Raw genomic sequence first — 19,607 nt, 5'->3', positions numbered from 1 at the left:
TTACTGTTCACGGTGCACTGTTTATCACATCCTTGTCGCCAACGGCGCCAGCTGGCCAGTCAGATGGGGTTAGGCAGATTTTGAACCTAAATGACACACTTACTACAATTCGAGGACCTGAATGACGATTTTCATAGTTTGAGGACCTACGTAACACCCCTGAAATAGTTCAAAGACCTACAATGCACTTCACTCTTATTTATTTTAGAAACAATGGAATAGTGGGGGTTAAACAAAAAGTTGATTAGTTGAAGATAAAATACTGGAAATACCAAAAAGAATAGGCAATATGAAGAGGAACGTTTAGAAATGTTTACGAAGAATCGAGAAACATGATGTTGTTCATGAATGCTCATACAAGATTTTCAAAGTTCCGGACATGTTTCTAAAGTTCCCAAAAAAGAGCTGTAGGCAATAAACACAGAGAAAATGAGGAAATGTGAAGAAGAAAAAGGAAAACATGTGTTTGAAATGAGAAATATTATTTCAGCTCCATTGCAGCATGTTGATATGGTATTTAAGAAAAAAAGTAGTTTTGTAACTAGTAGAGTGCATCCTGTATTTAGCAAACTGGAAGAATCTTTGAGCACATTGAAAATATCAACCACGTTTCTTTTTTTATATTGACGTGTATGCACAACGAAAATGTTACTTCCTCCGTCCCATAAAATAAGATAGTTTTGCTCGGGATGGAGGGAGTAGTTAATTTAAAATGTTACCATATATATATATAGGGTCGCGCTATTCGTCACCTTGGTTGAGGAATAGTTATTCTTCACCCCCCTCTATTTTACCATCAATGCACCGTAATTTTACGTTCCGTAAGTTTTGTCTTATTTCCGACGTAAAAAGAGATCGTAAGAAAATATATAATCGCCGTAAAAAATATTTTATGTTATGTAAAATTACAAACTGATGGATTAGCCTTCGTGCAGCTGTCGTGCAGATTTCGTGGTGCACACAGCAGTTTCATTTGCTCCACGAATCATCTTTTTCATGCAAAACGTAGACATTGACATAAACTTTCATCATTGCACCATCACAGCATTCTTTCATCAAGATTTTTTTTTCTTATGTCATTGAGCACTAAAAATGCTACATAGAGTAATATCAAATGCATTTTTACTGACCATCATCATATTTTCCACAGTTAACTAACTCGAGACCCCTAAAAAAACTAACTAACTTGAGAGTTACAGATACTCCCTCTGTAAGAAAAATATAAGAGCGTTTAAAGAGAACGGGATGTCGACCCGTTGGCTAGGCAGCTAAGGTTGCCGCCAGCCCACCTAAGTTCAAGTCCCGGCTTGGATGCGTGGTGCTCACGGAGTTTTTTATAAAAAAAATGCCAACGACGGTTAGCCTAACCCTCGGTTGCTCTCATTTGATAACAGCGTTTAGATCACTGTACGGACGAAAGTTGTATTTACCACTTTACCCCTCTTCTTCCTGGCGACCCCTACCCCCTTCGTCGCCGCACTCCGGCATTTCTCCGGCTCAGCCCCTACCACGCGGCTGCAGCGAGCGAGCGAGCGAGCGCGGGAGCGAAATGGGAGCTCCCACTCCTCTCCCGCTCCAACCCGATAACTCCTCACGACGCAAGCGCCGACTCCCTCCCGTCAGGCCTCCGCCCCCCGCCCGCCGACGCCGCGTGCTTCCCGCCGCGCGGGCGAGGAGGAGGTGCCCGCACGACGACGGGTTCGATCCCGACGCCGGCAACGGCCTTGGCACCGCCAAGCCCCAACCTCAGCGCTGCATCCTCGACATGTTCCCGTACCCTAGCCCCAGGTACAATTTGTGCTCGAATTTTTGCTTAATAAAAATTACGACTTTGTGTAGTGGTAGGCCTTAATTCATTCATCTATTTGGATACTAGGACGCGATTTGGCTCGATTGGACGCATAAATTATTCGTGGGAGGCGTTGAAGGTGTGCAGTGGGAGAAAGGAAGCAGTCATTTGCCAAATAACTGTACTGTAACTGAAACACGAAAGCCCAGCTGGTTCACAAATAAGCGTTCGTTCAGGACGGTTCTCTTGGGAGGAGATTCGGTGGAGCATGATAGATGTCCCGTCGAGGGTGTATCCTCATTAGTGTTATCATGCCATGGATTTAATTATGCCGAGCATCTCTTTCAAGATTCTCAGATAATTCATGTCCGACAGTCCGAGGAAGCTTGATGATGGGGATAGGTTGTTGTGGATCATTGACTAACTTTCCTGCAACTGCGACCAAGACAGACCAAGTCTTTGGCATCATTGCCATGTCCATTTCCTCTCCTTGATAACTGACCTGCTGCCACTTTGCAGAGTCAACTAAATTGTGCTTCGGCTTACAATACATAGGACACTTCATCCGACTGTGACATATGTCATGTGCAATTTATATCTATCTTTCTTTGGTACTTGGATGGCGGCAAAGAAATAACGGTCGGTGGGGAGCCAGCTTTCCTGATATTCAGCTCACTTGATACTTCCATTTGGTGGATCCTGGGGTGCACAAGCTGTAGATTGTATAACAAGCAGAGAATGGTATTTGTACTTTGATAGACTGGTTTATGCACGCGTATTCTTTACCCACATGAACCTCACAAGTTTCTTTTGTGCTCAGGTTTTTTTCAATCATCTCGGGTGTGACGTCAATAGAACCAAGCCAAACAAGCCGGCAGCCCGGCTCTGAAGAAGTTCCAACTCCCCTACCCTTCCAACATATATCAAAGCACGCACACAAAGCATTTAACCAACATACTCCATTAGGACAAGAACAGAGCCATGGCTCCTCAAGTTTTTCGCACCCAATCTCTAATTGTTCCTTCCCACCATGCACTCTCTCTTCTCTGCGCCATCCTTGTATTTCTGTCCTCCAACACAATAATATTCACATCAGCACAAGCTAGCAACAAATCTGAGAGTGACCGGCAAGCCCTTCTCTGCTTCAAAGATGGCATCTCTGGGGACCCTCTCGGTGTTCTCAGATCGTGGCGCAATGACTCACTCAACTTCTGCAGCTGGCGGGGGGTCACCTGCAGCATGACCCTCCCAATCCGTGTTGTGTCCATACAATTCAGTTCTGCACGGCTCACAGGAACACTATCCAGATGCATAGCAGGCCTTAGTTCTCTAAAGAAGATGGAGCTTTCAAGTAATCAATTTTCTGGACGCATACCTGACAAGATAGGTGACCTCCGGAGCCTCCAAACTCTGAATCTTGTGGGCAACAACCTTGTAGGTAACATCCCTCTGTCATTAGGTACAGCTGCATCTCTTAGATATGTGAACCTTGCAAACAATTCTCTTAGCGGAGCTATCCCTGATTCCTTAGCAAATAGTTCGTCACTCAGTGCGATGATCCTCTCACGGAACAACTTAGCTGGGGTGATCCCAGCTAATTTGTTCAACTCATCCAAACTTCGTCTTGTTGACCTCCGGTCGAATGCTCTCTCCGGGCCTATCCCACATTTCCAAAAGATGGACGCTCTGCGATTTCTTAATCTTACAGGGAATTCACTTTCTGGTACTATACCAGCATCTTTGGGCAATGTTTCATCATTGCGTTCCCTCCTGCTAGCACAAAACAACTTAGCAGGATCAATTCCAGAAACTTTGGGTCAAATTCCAAACCTTAGAATGCTAGATCTAAGTTACAATAGCTTGTCGGGGTATATCCCAGCCACACTCTACAATGTGTCATCACTCACACTCTTTAGCCTAGGCAGCAACGAATTTGGTGGAGAGATACCTTCTGAAATTGGCCACTCATTTCCAAATCTCAAAACATTGCAAATGGAAGGCAACCATTTTCATGGATCAATACCAGATTCTCTGAGCAACATGTCAAAGCTGCAAGTGCTTGATCTTTCAAGCAACTCGCTGTCTGGCGTGGTGCCATCTCTAGGATCCTTGGCAAACTTGAGTCATGTGCATCTAGGAAATAATAAACTCAAAGCTGGTGACTGGGCGTTCCTTGTCTCTCTCACCAATTGCTCTCAGTTGTTAAGATTATCAGTGGATGGGAATATACTGAATGGAAATTTGCCAAAAGCAGTAGGCAACCTTTCAATAAAGCTGGAGCGGTTAAATTTTGGAAGAAACCAAATTTCTGGAAACATACCAGCCGAGATAGGCAACCTTGTAAACCTCGCTCTACTTGACATGGGCCAGAACATGCTCTCAGGACAAATTCCCCTGACAGTTTGGAACTTGAGGAACTTGTTCGTCCTAAAACTATGCATAAACAAGCTGTCAGGTAAAGTTCCATCAACCGTTGGTAATCTTGCTCAACTCAGCGAGCTTTATCTTCATGACAATGAGTTGTCTGGAGCCATACCGGCAAATATAGGACAATGCCAAAGGTTGCTTTTGCTGGACTTGTCATTTAACCATCTTGATGGATCTATACCAGTTGAACTCCTCAATATTTCTTCCCTTGCCTTGGCTTTGGACTTGTCAAACAATAACCTGGCAGGGTTGATACCACCGCAAATTGGTAACTTGATCAATCTTGGGTTACTACGTGTTTCCAACAACAAATTATCTGGTGAACTTCCTTCTGCACTTGGCCTGTGTGTTACATTGGTATCCCTTGACATGAAAGGGAACATGTTTAGTGGAATTATTCCTCAGTCTTTCAGTGCTTTGAAGGGCATACAGCGAATAGATCTGTCTGGGAACAATTTAACTGGTCAAGTTCCACAGTTTTTTGGGAACTTCAGCAGCTTAAATTATATTGATATATCATACAACAAATTTGAAGGGCCAATCCCGACTGGTGGTATATTTGGAAATTCAACTGCAGTGTTCCTGCATGGTAACGCAGGATTATGTGAAACAGCTTCTGCCATATTTGGACTGCCCATTTGCCCCACCACCTCAGCAACAAAAAGGAAGATCAATACACGCTTGCTGCTGATAATAGCTCCACCAATTACTATTGCTGTGTTCTCATTATTATGTGTTGCTGTCACTGTTATGAAAGGGACCAAAACTCAACCATCTGAAAACTTCATGGAGACAATGAAGAGGGTGTCATACAGTGACATTCTTAAAGCCACCAATTGGTTCTCTCTGGTCAACCGGATCAGCTTGAGTCATACAGCATCAGTCTACATTGGTCGGTTTGAGTTTGATACAGATCTAGTGGCAATCAAGGTATTCCATCTCAGCGAGCAAGGTTCGAGAAATAGCTTTTTCACCGAGTGCGAAGTGCTAAAACACACCCGCCACCGCAATCTGGTTCAAGCTGTCACCCTGTGCTCCACGGTAGATTTTGAGGGCAATGAATTCAAGGCTATTGTATACGAGTTCATGGCAAACGGTAGCCTGGACATGTGGATACATCCGAGGCCTCACCGAGGCAGCCCAAGGAGGCTGCTAAGCTTGGGTCAGCGGATAAGTATTGCTGCTGATGTGGCTGCTGCTCTGGACTATGTACACAACCAGCTGACACCTCCTTTGATCCACTGCGACTTGAAGCCAGGCAATGTTCTGCTGGACTACGACATGACCTCACGCATCGGTGACTTCGGGTCCGCCAAGTTTCTCTCTTCAGGTATTGGTGGGGCAGAAGGCTTGGCTGGTGTCAGAGGAACGATTGGATATATCGCACCTGGTAAGTTAGACTTCTATTTTCTTTCAAACGACTGCCAAGTTCAACTCTGACCCCCTTTGTTTTCGTTAGTTTCCCAAGCATCATGTGCACTGCTCCTGTTTTACAGAATACGGGATGGGATGCAAAATATCGACAGGCTATGACGTGTACAGCTTCGGGGTGCTGCTACTGGAGATGCTCACGGCAATTCGACCAACGGACGCACTATGCGGCGACGCTCTCAGCCTTCACAAGTATGTTGGCCTAGCCTTCCCTGACAGAATCGTTGAAGTTCTAGATCCCCATATGCCATCCGAGGAGGATGTGGCGGCCTTTTCCCTGCATATGCAAAAGTACATTATGCCTTTGTTCAGCATTGGCCTGGTGTGCACCATGGACTCACCGAAAGATAGACCAGGGATGCATGATGTTTGTGCCAGGATTGTTGCCATCAAACAGGCATTTGTTGAGACCTTGTGATCCGCGGCAACTAGTCGGATGTGCATGCAACCAGATGTTAAATACCATGTACATATTCGATAGCACAGTTACTACACTACTCTAATGCTTATATAGTACAAAACTATAGCTGTATCACTCCCAGAATATAATTGTAACAGTTTTAGTTATGTATCTAAAATTATCCACCGTTATGCTATGCACCACCAAAATCAGCGGTGCAGATCTTACTTTTTATCTCACATCAATGTGAGTTTTTTTAAGCACCTGAAAGCGAATGTGCAAGCACTTGCAAAACTTTGTTTCACTGAACTGTGGAGGTGCATTTGTCCTGTCTGAAAAGCTATTTAGTTAGGCATTCTTCACACCAGATGCTGTCAATTTTGGTTCTTTCCTTGGATCCATGAGCCCACGGGTGTCAAATATTGCTGGTTTGCACATTTCAACATCTACTAATACTAAAAACACCAAGATAGGAGCATCAGGAAACTCGGGGGCTGTGACTTTCGCTTTCCAGCTTTCCTGAAATTCAGGTTTGTTTCCTTGACTCTGCAAGTCAAGAATTTGCAAAAGTAAGGGTGCGGCTTTGGCTTTCTGGGTTTTCACAGGATTCAGGCTGTTTCCGCAACTCAGCGTTAGGAAATTCGATGCAAAGAAGCGACTCACCTTGGCTGAAATGCTACTAGTCAGTTACACATGTTTCATGCAAGGGTCGTCAGTTTTGATTCTATCTTCGGAGCCAAGAATGTCAAATGTTTTTGCAGGTATTCAAATTTAAACATATTGCTCTGTAAACATCGAGAACTCAAAAAAGGAGCACCATGAAACCCGGCGCCTGTGGTTTTCGCGTTTCCGCTTTTTCTTAAATCGGGTGGTTGTTTTCCTCGAGTCGGCAAGTTAGGAATTCGGGGGAAAAAAGAGGAATGGCACGAATTCGGCTTTCGTAGGATTCAGGTTGTTCCTTCAACTCCACAAGCAAGGAATTCGAGAAAGAAAAATGCGAAAGGTCAAAAGGGAGGATCAATGATGGGAAGGAAAAGAGGGCTCGACCGGTTGTGCCAAAAGGAAAGGAAAGGAAAGGAGAGGATAGGAATAGGGTAGCGCATCCTGGATAGAAGCAAGAATATATGGGACACGGAGTATCTATTCGCGAGCTCATATGCTCCTAGATGAATAGTAATTAAAAAAACAAATTCAAACAACTCAAACTTTAAGGAATGTTTGAAGTGCATAGAAAAATTCATCACAAAACCACAATGGTGGAAGGCATGGCAACAAAAAAACCCGATGCTATAGAAACGGTACTTTCAAACTCATTTTGGAGCGCCGATTTTTCTTTTTGGCCACGCCTTCCACCAATGCGATTTCGTGATAAAATTTACATGCACTCCAGACATTCCTTTAAGTTTGCCACAAAAACATTTTACTGTTTATCCAAAGAGTATTTGAGCTTGAGATTAGAAATTTACTTTTAGAATATGTAAGCCTTGCCACATAGACAAAAGTGTATATAGAAGTGCGGCGGCATGGGGATTCGGCCGATTTGGTGGTGACACAAGGGGGATGGGGATGGGGCTGGGTGCGGACGCTTTTTGTTTTACTTCAGTCGTCCAGATGTTGCATCCTATTTTGGAGGTGTTACAAATTTGAAATAAATTTTGTTTGCATATAGGGCACCTATTGGTGCATTGCTTTTGTCAGAAAAAAAAGTAAAATGGTCCTTCCTTATTATTGGTGCATTAGTGTAGTGTAAAAAACGCTCTTATACTATGAGATGAAGTGAGTAGTTTTGATTATATGCTCATTCTCAGTTCACCTGTGTATTAATTTTTTTTAAAATTTTACAATATAAGGTCCTGTTCAGAGTCCCTCCTGTTCCGTAACTCCGCTCTCGAAACAGCCGGAGCCGCGGTTTAAATTTACGGAGCAAGGAAATAGGTACTCTGCCGATCTTTGAATCTAGCGGAGCTGGAGGCTTCCCGAACAGCTCCTAAATCTAATCTGATCGATTTCTCGCTGGTAGTTGTCAGAAAAGTAACTGTAGCCACGCAATGTAGCAGTAAACTCGAAGATGCACTCTGAGCCGTTGGATCCTCGTGCTCGGACTCCGTTACTTGACGGCGTGAGGAGAGACTCTGACCCTCCGACGACTTCCCCGCCGCCGCCGCCGCCGCCGCGCACGCTTGCCTTCTCCCCGGCCGCCGCCGGCATCGAACGCCTCCAGCCGTTCCTCGCCACCTCCAGCAGTCCGCGCGGCTCGTTGCGCCGCGGTGAAAGGCCGCCACTGGCCGTCGCCGCGCGAGCCTCGCCTAGGGTTTCTCCGTTCGGATGCGCGGCCCGCGGCTCGTCGGATTCGCTCTCGCCCGCGGCCTCCTCCGCCTTGAGAAACCTCGGAGTCTCAAATCCCAGCAGCAACCCTCGCGTCGGGGGTGTGGAACTAGTGTAAGTAGCTGCGCCTTGTATGAGGTAAGCCCTGCAGTTCGGTTCCCAATTTTCCATGCTAAATTGGATGAAATGAGGTTATCTACTCGGAATTCCATTGTTCCATGCTACGTTTACACAATCAGGTCCAATTGTGAAGCATGTTAGTGCAACGCGAAGTTGCAATGCAGAATTCGTTTGTTCTGTGAAGAAATGTGTAATCACTTTGAGTGGTTCAGGTTTCTGTATCTGGTCTTGGGTCGATGCTACCAAATCTCACAACTTCAGTGGCTGTCAATGGCTTGGTTTGCCTTGGTGTCGCCCCTTGGGGTTGATCATCCTGTCTGTTCTGTTTGATGTGCGCTCCGCAGGTTAAACCTAGTACAAAATTGAGTCACTTATTTTGGGACATAGAGAGTATGAGCCTAGATTAGTCTTACAGCATCCTTGTGTTGCTGTCAAAATCATTCACCTTTCCTCTTCCAGTTTTTATTCTGCTATTACTGCGATTCTACCAGTCACAATCCATTACTCGGCCTGCACACGTTTTCTTCCACAGATATTTGTTTCATCCTTCTACTTTTCTCTACCCTTGCAACACGTTCAGGGTGAGACAGCCCACCATTGTTTGTTAAGTCAAGTCAATAGTCTAGCATAAATCCAAGCCCATTCCTTCCGGCAGACAAATCCTTTAAATGGCATCTACATTCTACACACAAGATCGCCCAAGCTCCAACCTAAAGTTCTCCCAACTTCCTGGTTCTTCCACATCCTGTAAGCTCTGAACATCATGCCCTCATTTTTGTCTCTGCTCTGTATTTTTCTCATCCTTTTCTCCTTCAACACTACAACACTCGAAGCAGCGCAAGAAAACAAGTCCGAGATTGATCGCCAAGCCCTCCTCTGCTTCAAGTCCGGCATCAATTCTTATCCCCTTGGCATCCTAAATTCATGGAGTGATGACTCACTTAACTTTTGCAGCTGGAAAGGGGTCATTTGCGGCACAAAGTTTCCACCCCGGGTGGTCTCACTTAACCTCACCTCCGCTCGTCTCGGTGGGCAAATATCAGGATGTGTAGGCAACTTGACTTTTCTATCCTCGATGAACCTTGCCGATAATGATCTATCGGGAACCATCCCTAGAGAGTTGGGCAAGCTTCCAAACCTCCATACACTGAATCTTTCCAACAGCAACCTTGAAGGTAACATCCCTGATTCATTAGGCACTAGCAATTCACTTAGCTATGTCAATATTGGAAACAACACTCTTACAGGCGGTATCCCTCTCTCATTGACCAATTGCTCCTCACTCAACACACTTATACTGTCACGTAATAACCTCTCTGGAGAGATCCCTTCTACTATGTTTGATAACTTATCTAAGCTTCCTAAGGTTGATCTCCAGAAGAATGCTTTCACCGGTCTCATCCCACGTTTCCATAAGGTCACAGCACTCAAATTTCTTTGCCTGACAGAGAACTTCCTCTCTGGAAGCATACCTCCTTCAATAGGAAATGCTTCTTCCCTCACTTCTATATTGCTCGGCCAAAATATGCTATCAGGATTAATTCCAGAAACTATAGGTCACACTACGAAACTGCTTGAGCTTGACCTAAGTTTCAACAGTTTATCAGGTAACGTCCCGGTTTCCCTGTATAACATGTCATCACTCAAAAAATTTAGTGTGGGCAGCAATGACCTTGTTGGACAGTTACCATTTTACATTGGCCACTCACTACCAAAGCTCCAGTCCCTAATTATGGGAAGCAACAGGCTGGAGGGCCTGATCCCTACTTCACTAGTCAACATGTTAAATCTTCAAATACTTGATCTTTCAAACAACTCGTTACATGGCTCTGTGCCATCTCTTGGTTCGTTGGCAAACTTGCGTCAGTTAGTTTTAGGGGGGAACTTGCTAGAAGCACATGACTGGTCATTTCTTACATCTCTAGCAAGTTGCACCCAGCTGACAAAATTGTCCTTGGAAGGGAATGCTCTGAATGGCAGCTTACCTATAGCAGTTGTTAATCTTTCCACAACGCTAGAAGAGTTATCGCTTGCATCAAACCAAATTTCGGGCTCCATACCTGTTGAGATTAGCAATCTTGTTAATCTCACTTCGCTTAGGATGGAAAGCAATTTTCTTTCGGGAAGCATACCATCTACCATTGGGAAGCTGCAATACCTATATATCCTAAGTCTATCTAACAACAAATTATCAGGTCAGATCCCTCCCTCAGTTGGTGACATCACTCAACTGGGCAAGCTTTATCTTGATGATAACAACTTGAGTGGAAACATACCTGGTAGTTTAGGTCAGTGCAAGGGACTTCTTGAACTAAACTTGTCTTGGAACAATCTCAATGGGTCAGTACCTGCCAAAATGTTTGATAATCCTCCATTTTCCTTCGGTCTAGACTTCTCACACAACAATCTCACTGGGGAACTGCCTCTTGGTACACATGGTGCTGGCGATGGTCCAACATCCCTTCACATGGAAGGAAACAAGTTTCGTGGACAAATCCCAGCAAGCTGGAGCTCACTATTATCAACCCAGCAGATTAATCTTTCTCACAATGACTTATCCGGTGTTGTGCCTGAATTCTTTGAGGACCTTTCTAAGTTGGAGCAACTTGATCTATCTTACAACAAATTGGAAGGGGCTGTTCCTACAAGTGGGATCTTCGAGAATTCTGCCGCAGTAGTTTTGGATGGAAACAAGGGACTCTGTTCGAATTCCTCGAGGCTAGCATTACCAATTTGTCCTGGCATCTCAGCAGCAACTAAAACAAAGCACCATAAGTCCAAGCACCATCTGTCCTTGCTGGCGACCTTGCTGCTAATTGTACTACCACCACTTACTATTTCTTTCCTAGTATTGCTGTGGCTTCTGTTCACTCTTTGGGATAGAGGGGTATTATTCACTCATTGCAAGAATGTGATTTTATCATTTTCACCATCGGATGTTTTGTCCAAGATTTTTCGCCTTTTTGGCCATCTCAAGCGAAGGGAAGTGCATACAGTTTCGTCCCATGAGGAGAAGCTGAAAAGAGTATCATATCGTGACATCCTTGAAGCTACTGATTGGTTTTCGTCGGAACACAAAATAAGCTCAAGTTGTACTGGATCGGTCTATGTTGGGAGGTTCAAGTTTGAAAATGATCTGGTGGCTATCAAAGTATTCAACCTGAATGAACCAGGCGCTAATGAAAGTTTCTTTACTGAGTGTCAAGTGCTACGGAGCACACGCCATCGAAACATTCTGAAGTGTGTGACTTCATGCTCGACGACGGACACAGAAAGAAATGAGTTCAAAGCACTAGTCTATCAGTTCATGGCTAATGGCAGCCTTGAAAGATGGCTTCACCCTAAGCAACACAATGGCACACCAAATAGAACCCTAAGCTTACGGCTGAGGATATGCATAGCCGTGGATGTGGCCTCTGCTCTCGATTATCTTCACAACGAACTGAGGCCGTCTTTGATGCATTGTGATTTGAAGCCAAGCAACATTCTTTTAGATTATGATATGACTGCACGTATTGGCGACTTCGGTTCATCAAAGTTTCTGTCGCCAGTTTTGGGTAGTCTGGAACACTTGATCAGTTTCCGAGGAACAATTGGATACATGGCACCTGGTAAGTTTATTTTTCATTAGTGCACTTATCCATGGTTTATCTTGTATGTAAGTACATCATGTTGCTTTTGCAGAGTACGGAATGGTTTGCCAGATCTCAGCAGGTGATGTCTATAGTTTTGGAGTGATTCTACTGGAGTTGCTTACCGGAAAACGACCAACCGATGATATGTTCGTGGATGGGCTTAGCCTTTGTAAGTTTTGTGAATCCATGTTCCCAGACAGAGTTGCAGAGATTCTAGATCCTCATATGGCGCATGAGGAGCATCAAGGGCGTGCTGAAGTATGGACACAGAGATTTATTGTCCCCCTGGTTGCTCTTGGGCTGTCATGTACCGTGGAATCTCCGAAGGACAGACCTGGAATGAAAGATGTTTGTGCAAAACTTTCTGCTATAAGAGACGCTTTTCTGGAACACCGTGATGACGATTGACGAATATTTCTGCTCTGTTAGAGCACGCTGATTCTTTATTATTAAGAATGTAGTAACAGGTAAAGTTCATTCTTCATAGTACCCTGTCTATTTGACAAACTGGAAGAAACTTTGAGGCTTGAGCACAAAGATATGATTTGCAGTGGCAATAATTGGCTACAAAAAGAATCGACTGTTCTTTGTTGTATATTTGTTGAATTATTTTTATTTTGACCTTGAGCTGTGTGTATGGCGAAATTATTGTACTAGTTAATTTTGTAAAGGGTACTGTATATATGAATGTGTTTTCCTCCCATAAAATCTTATGCCCAGCTTACTAAAGCAAAGCATTATTTTTCGGTCAACTTTTGGTCCATGAAAAAATGAGACAAAGTTGACACTCAATTTTCAAAACCAGATCAATTCGGCCCCTTGCCTATACCTGCCTCAAAGAGGTTTGATTGATGAAGTGTTGCTGTGTTACTTATGAAACCGAAAGCTATAAAAAAGAGAGAAAATAGATATTATGGGAAAACAGGAAATGTATTTTGAAAAGGGGACATCAATTTTCAAAAATCATGAAAGATTGCAAAAAATGTGATAAAATATTTGAAAAACTGGAAAGAAAGGGAAACAAAGAGAGGACGGACCGAAAAGAAACAAATATAAGATCTTTTACTAAATTCTTTCTGAGTTGAATGTATATAGGCACGTTTTAGTGAGGTTGTGAAAAGGAGGGAGTAGAAGATAAAATAAAGAGTCAACATGATGGTATTTATTCTTGTTTTAATTTTTTTTTGCTTTTCTTTTATAATATTTTTTGTAAATATAAACAGGAGTAAGTTTGATATCTAAAAAAATGACCACTTTACCCCTGCCTTCTTAAAAACAAGTCCTCCCTCTCTACAGAACTGAGAGAAAAATTGCTGTCCGACAACTTCTGATAAAATTATACGGTCATTCCGTAAAACCATTTTTACTGGAATTGCTTTAAGCCTGATGTCTACGAAAATGACCACTTTACCCTTCTTCCTCCCAAATCCTATCCTCTCCTCTGTCGCCGGTCACCGGCTCCGGCAGCCCGCTCGGCGCTCGGGGATGAGAAGCAGCCGCGCAAAGGAGAAACTCCCATCGCTCCTCCCCACGCCAAACCGATGGTTCTTGACGGCGCGAGCGCCACCCGCAATCGCCCGCCGCCCCACCGGCACCGCGTGCCTCCCGCCGCGCGGAAGGCGCAGGCGAGGAGGAGGTGACAGGGCCGGCCGAGGTTGCACCCCGGCAGATGCAATGTGAGGAGCAGCGTCTTGGGTCCCGGCCGGCCGGACATCGGCATCCACACGCCCAAGGGCCACATCCTCGGCATGTTCCCCTACCCCAGGTATACTGTACCTTGCATCTGTCATTCTCTCCACACGAAATTTGTGGCCGAATTCGTTCGAGTTGACTGCGATTCTGCATACTGCAGCGGTGGCTACGTGATACTGTAATTCGTGATTGTCCTTGTTACTGTTAGGATGCTGGGAGATGGTGCACACAATTCGTTGGCAGCGTTATGGATTTGAGATGAAGAAGAAGAAGGGGGAGAGGCAATGCCTGCCGCACCTTACAATTCAATCAGGTATTATCATGTGGAGAGGAATGTTTGGGACATTTCATTTTGGCAGCCATCTCTTTTGAATCTATCAGGTAGTTCGTGTGGAGCAAGTTCGATGATGGGGATAGCTGGATCCTGACTGCAAAATGTTGTGGACCAATAATTGATTTTCCTGCAGCGCGACAAAGATGGACGGACAAGTCTTTGGCTTGCCCCGTTTCTTCTCCTTGATGACTGAATTGGCACTTTGCAGAATCAAGCAAACTCTGCTTGGGCTTTACAGTAGGATACTTCCTCAATGACAAGCCAACCGTAGCAATATGCCATACACAAATTTGAGTTTTCCACATTAGTGAAAATGGTCTTGTTCTGGTCTTTTTTTGGTTACTTTTCTACTATTCAGCTCAGCCAATATTTGCATCGATGGGTAGATTTTGCGGTGCACAAGCTGTAGGTTGTATAGCATGCAGAGAATAGTATTTGTTCCTTGATAGACTGGTTTATGCACACGTTTTCTTTACCCACATAAACCTCTTGCAAATTCTTTTTGTGCCCAGGCTATTTTTCAATCATCCGGGCGCTCAAGTCAAAGTATAGAAGTTTCAACCCCCCTACCCTTACTTCCACATATATCTAAGCACACACACAAATATTTTAATAAGCACACTCCATTAGGACAAGAAGAGAGACATGGCTCCTCAAGATTTTCGCACCCAACCTCTGATTCCTCCGTCCTACCAATCACTCTTCCTTCTTTGCACCATCCTCATATTTCTATCCTCCAACACAATAATATTCTCATCAGCGCAGGCTACCAACAAAACAGAAGATGATCGGCAAGCCCTTCTCTGCTTCAAAGCTGGCATCTCCAAGGACCCTGCCGGTGTTCTTGGATCATGGCGCAATGACTCGCTTAACTTCTGCAGCTGGCGAGGGGTCAACTGCAGCACGACCCTCCCAATCCGTGTCGTGTCCATCCAATTCAGGTCTATGAAGCTCACAGGAACACTATCCAATTGCACAGCTGACCTTACTTCTCTAGTTCAAATGGACCTTACGAACAATACACTGTCCGGAAGGATACCTGAAGAGATGGGTGGGCTTCGGAGCCTCCAAACTCTGTTGCTTGCTGGCAACAGGCTTAAAGGTAACATCCCTCCGTCATTAGGTACAGCTGCATCTCTTAGATATGTCAACCTTGCAAACAATTCTCTTAGCGGAGCTATCCCTGATTCCTTATCAAATAGTTCGTCACTCATTGTGATAATGCTCTAACGCAATAGCTTATCTGGGGTGATCCCAACTAATCTGTTCAACTCATCTAAGCTTGTCTATGTTGATCTCTATTCGAATGCTCTCTCCGGGGCAATCCCACATTTCCAAAAGATGGATGCTCTGCAAATTTTAAATCTTGCCGGGAATTTACTTTCTGGTACTATACCAGCATCTTTGGGAAATGTTTCATCATTGTGTTTCCTCCTGCTAGCACAAAACAACTTAGCAGGATCAATTCCAGAAACATTGGGTCAAATTCCAAACCTAGAAATGCTAGATCTAAGTTACAATAGATTCTCGGGGTATGTCCCAGCCACACTGTACAATGCGTCATCACTCACAATCTTTCGCCTAGGCAGCAATAGATTTACTGGACAGTTACCTTCTGACATTGGCCACTCACTTCCAAACCTCGAAACATTAGCAATGGGACTCAACGGATTTTGTGGATCAGTCCCAGATTCCCTGACCAACATGTCAAAGCTCCAAGTGCTTGATCTTTCAAGCAACTCGCTGACTGGCGTGGTGCCATCTCTAGGATCCTTGGCAAACTTGAGTGTACTGCTTCTAGGAGATAATAAACTCGAAGCTGATGACTGGGCCTTCCTTACCTCTCTGACCAATTGCACTCAGTTGTTAATATTATCAGCAGATGGAAATATCCTGAATGGAAGTTTGCCAAAAGCAGTAGGCAAACTTTCAACAAAGCTTCAGCGGTTAAGTCTCGCTCTGCTTGACATGGGCCAGAACATGCTCTCTGGACCAATTCCCCTGACAGTTTGGAACTTGAGAAACTTGGTTGTCCTAAAACTTTCCATGAATAGGTTGTCAGGTCAGATTCCATCAACAGTGGGTAATCTTGTTCAACTCAGCCAGCTTCATCTTGATGACAATGAATTGTCTGGAAACATACCAGCAAATATAGGAAAATTCAAAAGGCTGCTTATGCTGAACTTATCAGTTAACCGCCTTGATGGATTCATACCAAGAGAACTCCTCAATATTTCTTCCCTTTCATTGGGTTTGGACTTGTCAAACAACAACCTGACTGGGCCAATACCACAGGAAGTTAGTAACCTGATCAATCTTGGCCTCCTAAATGTTTCCAATAACAAATTATCTGGTGGCCTTCCTTATGAACTTGGCCAGTGTGTTCAACTGCAATCCCTTCAAATAGAACGCAACATGCTCAACGGGTATATTCCTCAGTCTTTCAGTGCACTGAAGGTCATACAGCAGATAGATCTGTCCGAGAACAATTTAATTGGTCAAGTTCCACAGTATTTTGGGAACTTCAGCAGCTTAAATTATATTAATATATCATACAACAAATTGGAAGGGCCAATCCCGACTGGTGGCATATTTGGAAATTCAACTGCAGTATTCCTCCAAGGCAACAAAGGGTTATGTGCAGCTGTTGCCATATTTGGACTGCCCATTTGCCCCACCACCTCAGCAACAAAAAAGAAGATAAATGCACGCCTGCTGCTGATAATAACTGCATTGATTACTATTGCTTTGCTCTCTATTATATGTGTTGTTGTCACTGTTATGAAGAGGACCAAAACTCAACCATCTGAAAACTTCAAGGAAACAATGAAGAGGGTGTCATATGGGAACATCCTTAAAGCCACCAATTGGTTCTCTCTAGTCAACCGGATAAGCTCAAGTCATACAGCATCAGTCTACATTGGTCGATTTGAGTTCGAGACAGATCTCGTGGCCATCAAGGTGTTCCATCTCAGTGAGTAGGGTTCGAGAACCAGCTTTTTCACCGAGTGCGAAGTTCTGAAAAACACCCGCCACTGCAATCTGGTTCAAGCTATCACCGTGTGCTCAACCGTAGATTTCGAGGGCGATGAATTCAAGGCTATAGTATATGAATTCATGGCAAACGGTAGCCTGGACATGTGGATACACCCAAGGGTTGGCAGCTCAAGGAGGCTGTTGAGCTTGGGCCAGCGGATAAGTATTGCTGCTGATGTAGCTTCTGCTCTGGACTATATGCACAACCAGCTGACACCTCCTTTGATTCACTGTGATCTGAAGCCGAGCAATGTTCTGCTGGACTACGACATGACCTCACGCATTGGCGACTTTGGGTCCGCCAAGTTTCTCTGTTCCAGTATCGGCAGACCAGAAGGCTTGATTAGTGTAGGAGGAACAATCGGATATATCGCTCCTGTTAAGTTGCACTTTTTTCTTTCTTTGAGATGACTGTTGAGTTTGATGCTGAACTATCTTTGTTTTGTTAGTTTCACTAGTACTTATGCGCATTGCTCCTCTTTTACAGAATACGGGATGGGATGCAAAGTCTCGACAGGCGGCGATGTGTACAGCTTCGGAGTGCTGCTACTGGAGATGCTCACGCGATGCGACCTACGGATGCACAATGCAGCAACGCCCTCAGCCTGCACAAGTATGTCGATCGAGCCTTCCCCGAGAGGATCGCAGAGATTCTAGATCCCCTTATGCCACCCAAGGAGGACCAGGCGTCTGCTTCTCTGCGTATGCAAAACTACATTATACCTTTGGTCAGTATTGGCCTGATGTGTACCATGGATTCGCCGCAAGATAGACCAGGTATGCATGATGTCTGTGCCAGAGTTGTTGCCGTCAAAGAGGCATTTGTCGAGACCTTGTTGTGATTACAGCAACTAGTCATATATACACTATTACAGTAGCTGTATCACTTGTAGAATAATTCCAACATTTTTTTTGCATGTATCTGGTAAATATGAACCATTATGCTATGTGCCCGCCAAAATAAGCGGGGTAAATATTTGTCTTTTTATCTCAGATTGAAGTTAGTTTTTTTGCATTTCGGAGCGAAAGTTGAAGCTTTGTTTCACAAAACTACGAAGGTGTGATTTTCTGAAATGCTACCAGTTACATATTTTTAAACAAATGCTCTTGATTTGATTCTTCTTTTGGAGCCATGAATTAATGTCAAATACTGAAGGACACTCAACTTTTAAACCGGATAATTTAGCCACTAACCTGTCTCAAAGCGGTCTGATGGACGACGTGTTATGTTAGTATTAAAAAATTAATAATAGATAAACCTAGGAAATATGAACAATGGAAATGTGTTCAAAAGGACTATTTATTTCAGAAAACAAATAGTGGGGGTTAAACAAAAAGTTGATTAGTTGAAGAAAAAATACTGAGAAAACCAAAAAGAATAGGCAACGTAAAGAGAACGTTTAGAAATGTTTATGAAGAATCAAGAAACTTGATGTTGTTCATGAATGCTCATACAAGATTTTCAAAGTTCTGGACATGTTTCTAAAGTTCCCCAAAAAGAGCTTGTAGGCAATAAACACAGAGAAAATGAGGAAATATGAAGAAGAGAAAAAGGAAAACATGTTTTGAAATGAGAAATATTATTTCAGCTCCATTGCAGCATGTTGATATGGTATTTAAGAAGAAAAAAAGTAGTTTTGTAACTACTCCCTCCGTCCGGAAATACTTATCATCAAAATGAATAAAAGGGGATGTATCTAGACGTATTTTAATTCTAGATACGACCCTTTTTATCCATTTTGATGACAACTATTTTCGGACGGAGGGAGTAGTAGATTGCATCCTGTATTTAACAAACTGGAAGAATAATTATATTGACGTGTATGCACAACGAAAATGTTGCATACTACTTCCTCCGTCCCATAATATAAGATTGTTTTTTTCTTTTCCATGAATTAACATGTTAAGTTTTCCAATAAACTTTGCCATTTGTTACCAATTACTTCCTCCTTCCCATAATATAAGGCGCGGTTGACTTTGCACGGTCTTTGATGCATGACTTTGACCACTAATATATATCAAAGTACATGAATTGAACATGTATAAATGGCATCATTGTATTTGGCTTGCAAAAAAATTGTAGTTCACATGTCTGTATACTAATTTTATAGACATACAATATGTGAAAATCATAGTCAAATTTGTGCAAAAAAGACCAGAAAAGTCAAACGGCGCCCTATATTTTGGAAAAGAAGGAGTACTATTTTGACGAAGTATCAAGTGAAAACGCTGATTCAGTGAAAATCTGGAAACTCACCTCATGAGTCATCAGATCAATAAAGAGCGGCATAGATCTTAGGTCGTATCCCACCAGCCACTTAAACACTAATTAGCAAATAACCCCTTCATTTACGCACCAGGTCCTTACGTTTCGACTACAATCGATTCGTCTTTCAATCTCGTCGGCGAGATGGAGAC

General features: G+C 43.6%; 2 protein-coding genes across 4 annotated transcripts; both read left to right on the top strand.

The window, feature by feature from the left end:
* The first annotated feature begins 1,411 nt into the window (after positions 1–1,411).
* On the top strand, positions 1,412–6,233 carry LOC125535375 (probable LRR receptor-like serine/threonine-protein kinase At3g47570). Its single transcript, XM_048698431.1, has 4 exons — positions 1,412–1,788; positions 1,877–2,530; positions 2,610–5,606; positions 5,713–6,233. The coding sequence occupies exons 3-4, from the start codon at positions 2,771–2,773 to the stop codon at positions 6,063–6,065; spliced, it is 3,189 nt and encodes a 1,062-aa protein (XP_048554388.1). The 5' UTR covers positions 1,412–1,788; positions 1,877–2,530; positions 2,610–2,770; the 3' UTR covers positions 6,066–6,233.
* A 3,009-nt stretch (positions 6,234–9,242) lies between these two features.
* LOC125535373 (probable LRR receptor-like serine/threonine-protein kinase At3g47570) lies at positions 9,243–18,175 on the top strand. Of its 3 annotated transcripts, none has more exons than XM_048698428.1 (4): positions 9,243–12,103; positions 12,177–13,892; positions 14,028–14,132; positions 17,677–18,175. In XM_048698428.1, exons 1-2 carry the CDS (start codon positions 9,256–9,258, stop codon positions 12,533–12,535), a joined length of 3,207 nt encoding a protein of 1,068 aa, XP_048554385.1. In that variant the 5' UTR covers positions 9,243–9,255; the 3' UTR covers positions 12,536–13,892; positions 14,028–14,132; positions 17,677–18,175. The 3 variants fall into 3 exon arrangements, with proteins under 3 accessions (XP_048554385.1, XP_048554386.1, XP_048554384.1); XM_048698429.1 differs by having other exon boundaries at positions 13,980–14,132; XM_048698427.1 differs by having other exon boundaries at positions 12,177–14,132.
* The last annotated feature ends 1,432 nt before the right edge of the window (positions 18,176–19,607 follow it).

Source organism: Triticum urartu, chromosome 2 (assembly GCF_003073215.2).
Source record: "Triticum urartu cultivar G1812 chromosome 2, Tu2.1, whole genome shotgun sequence".
In the NCBI taxonomy this organism is placed as follows: Eukaryota; Viridiplantae; Streptophyta; class Magnoliopsida; order Poales; family Poaceae; genus Triticum; species Triticum urartu.
This window is presented reverse-complemented; position numbering and strand designations above follow the sequence as displayed.

Bases quoted from the DNA above. Each gene is read 5' to 3' on its own strand.
- LOC125535373 (XM_048698428.1), top strand. From the start codon at position 9,256: ATGCCCTCATTTTTGTCTCTGCTCTGTATTTTTCTCATCCTTTTCTCC. The intron at 12,104-12,176 runs GTAAGTTTATTT...TTGCTTTTGCAG, and splicing joins AATTGGATACATGGCACCTG to AGTACGGAATGGTTTGCCAG.
- LOC125535375 (XM_048698431.1), top strand. From the start codon at position 2,771: ATGGCTCCTCAAGTTTTTCGCACCCAATCTCTAATTGTTCCTTCCCAC. The intron at 5,607-5,712 runs GTAAGTTAGACT...CCTGTTTTACAG, and splicing joins GATTGGATATATCGCACCTG to AATACGGGATGGGATGCAAA.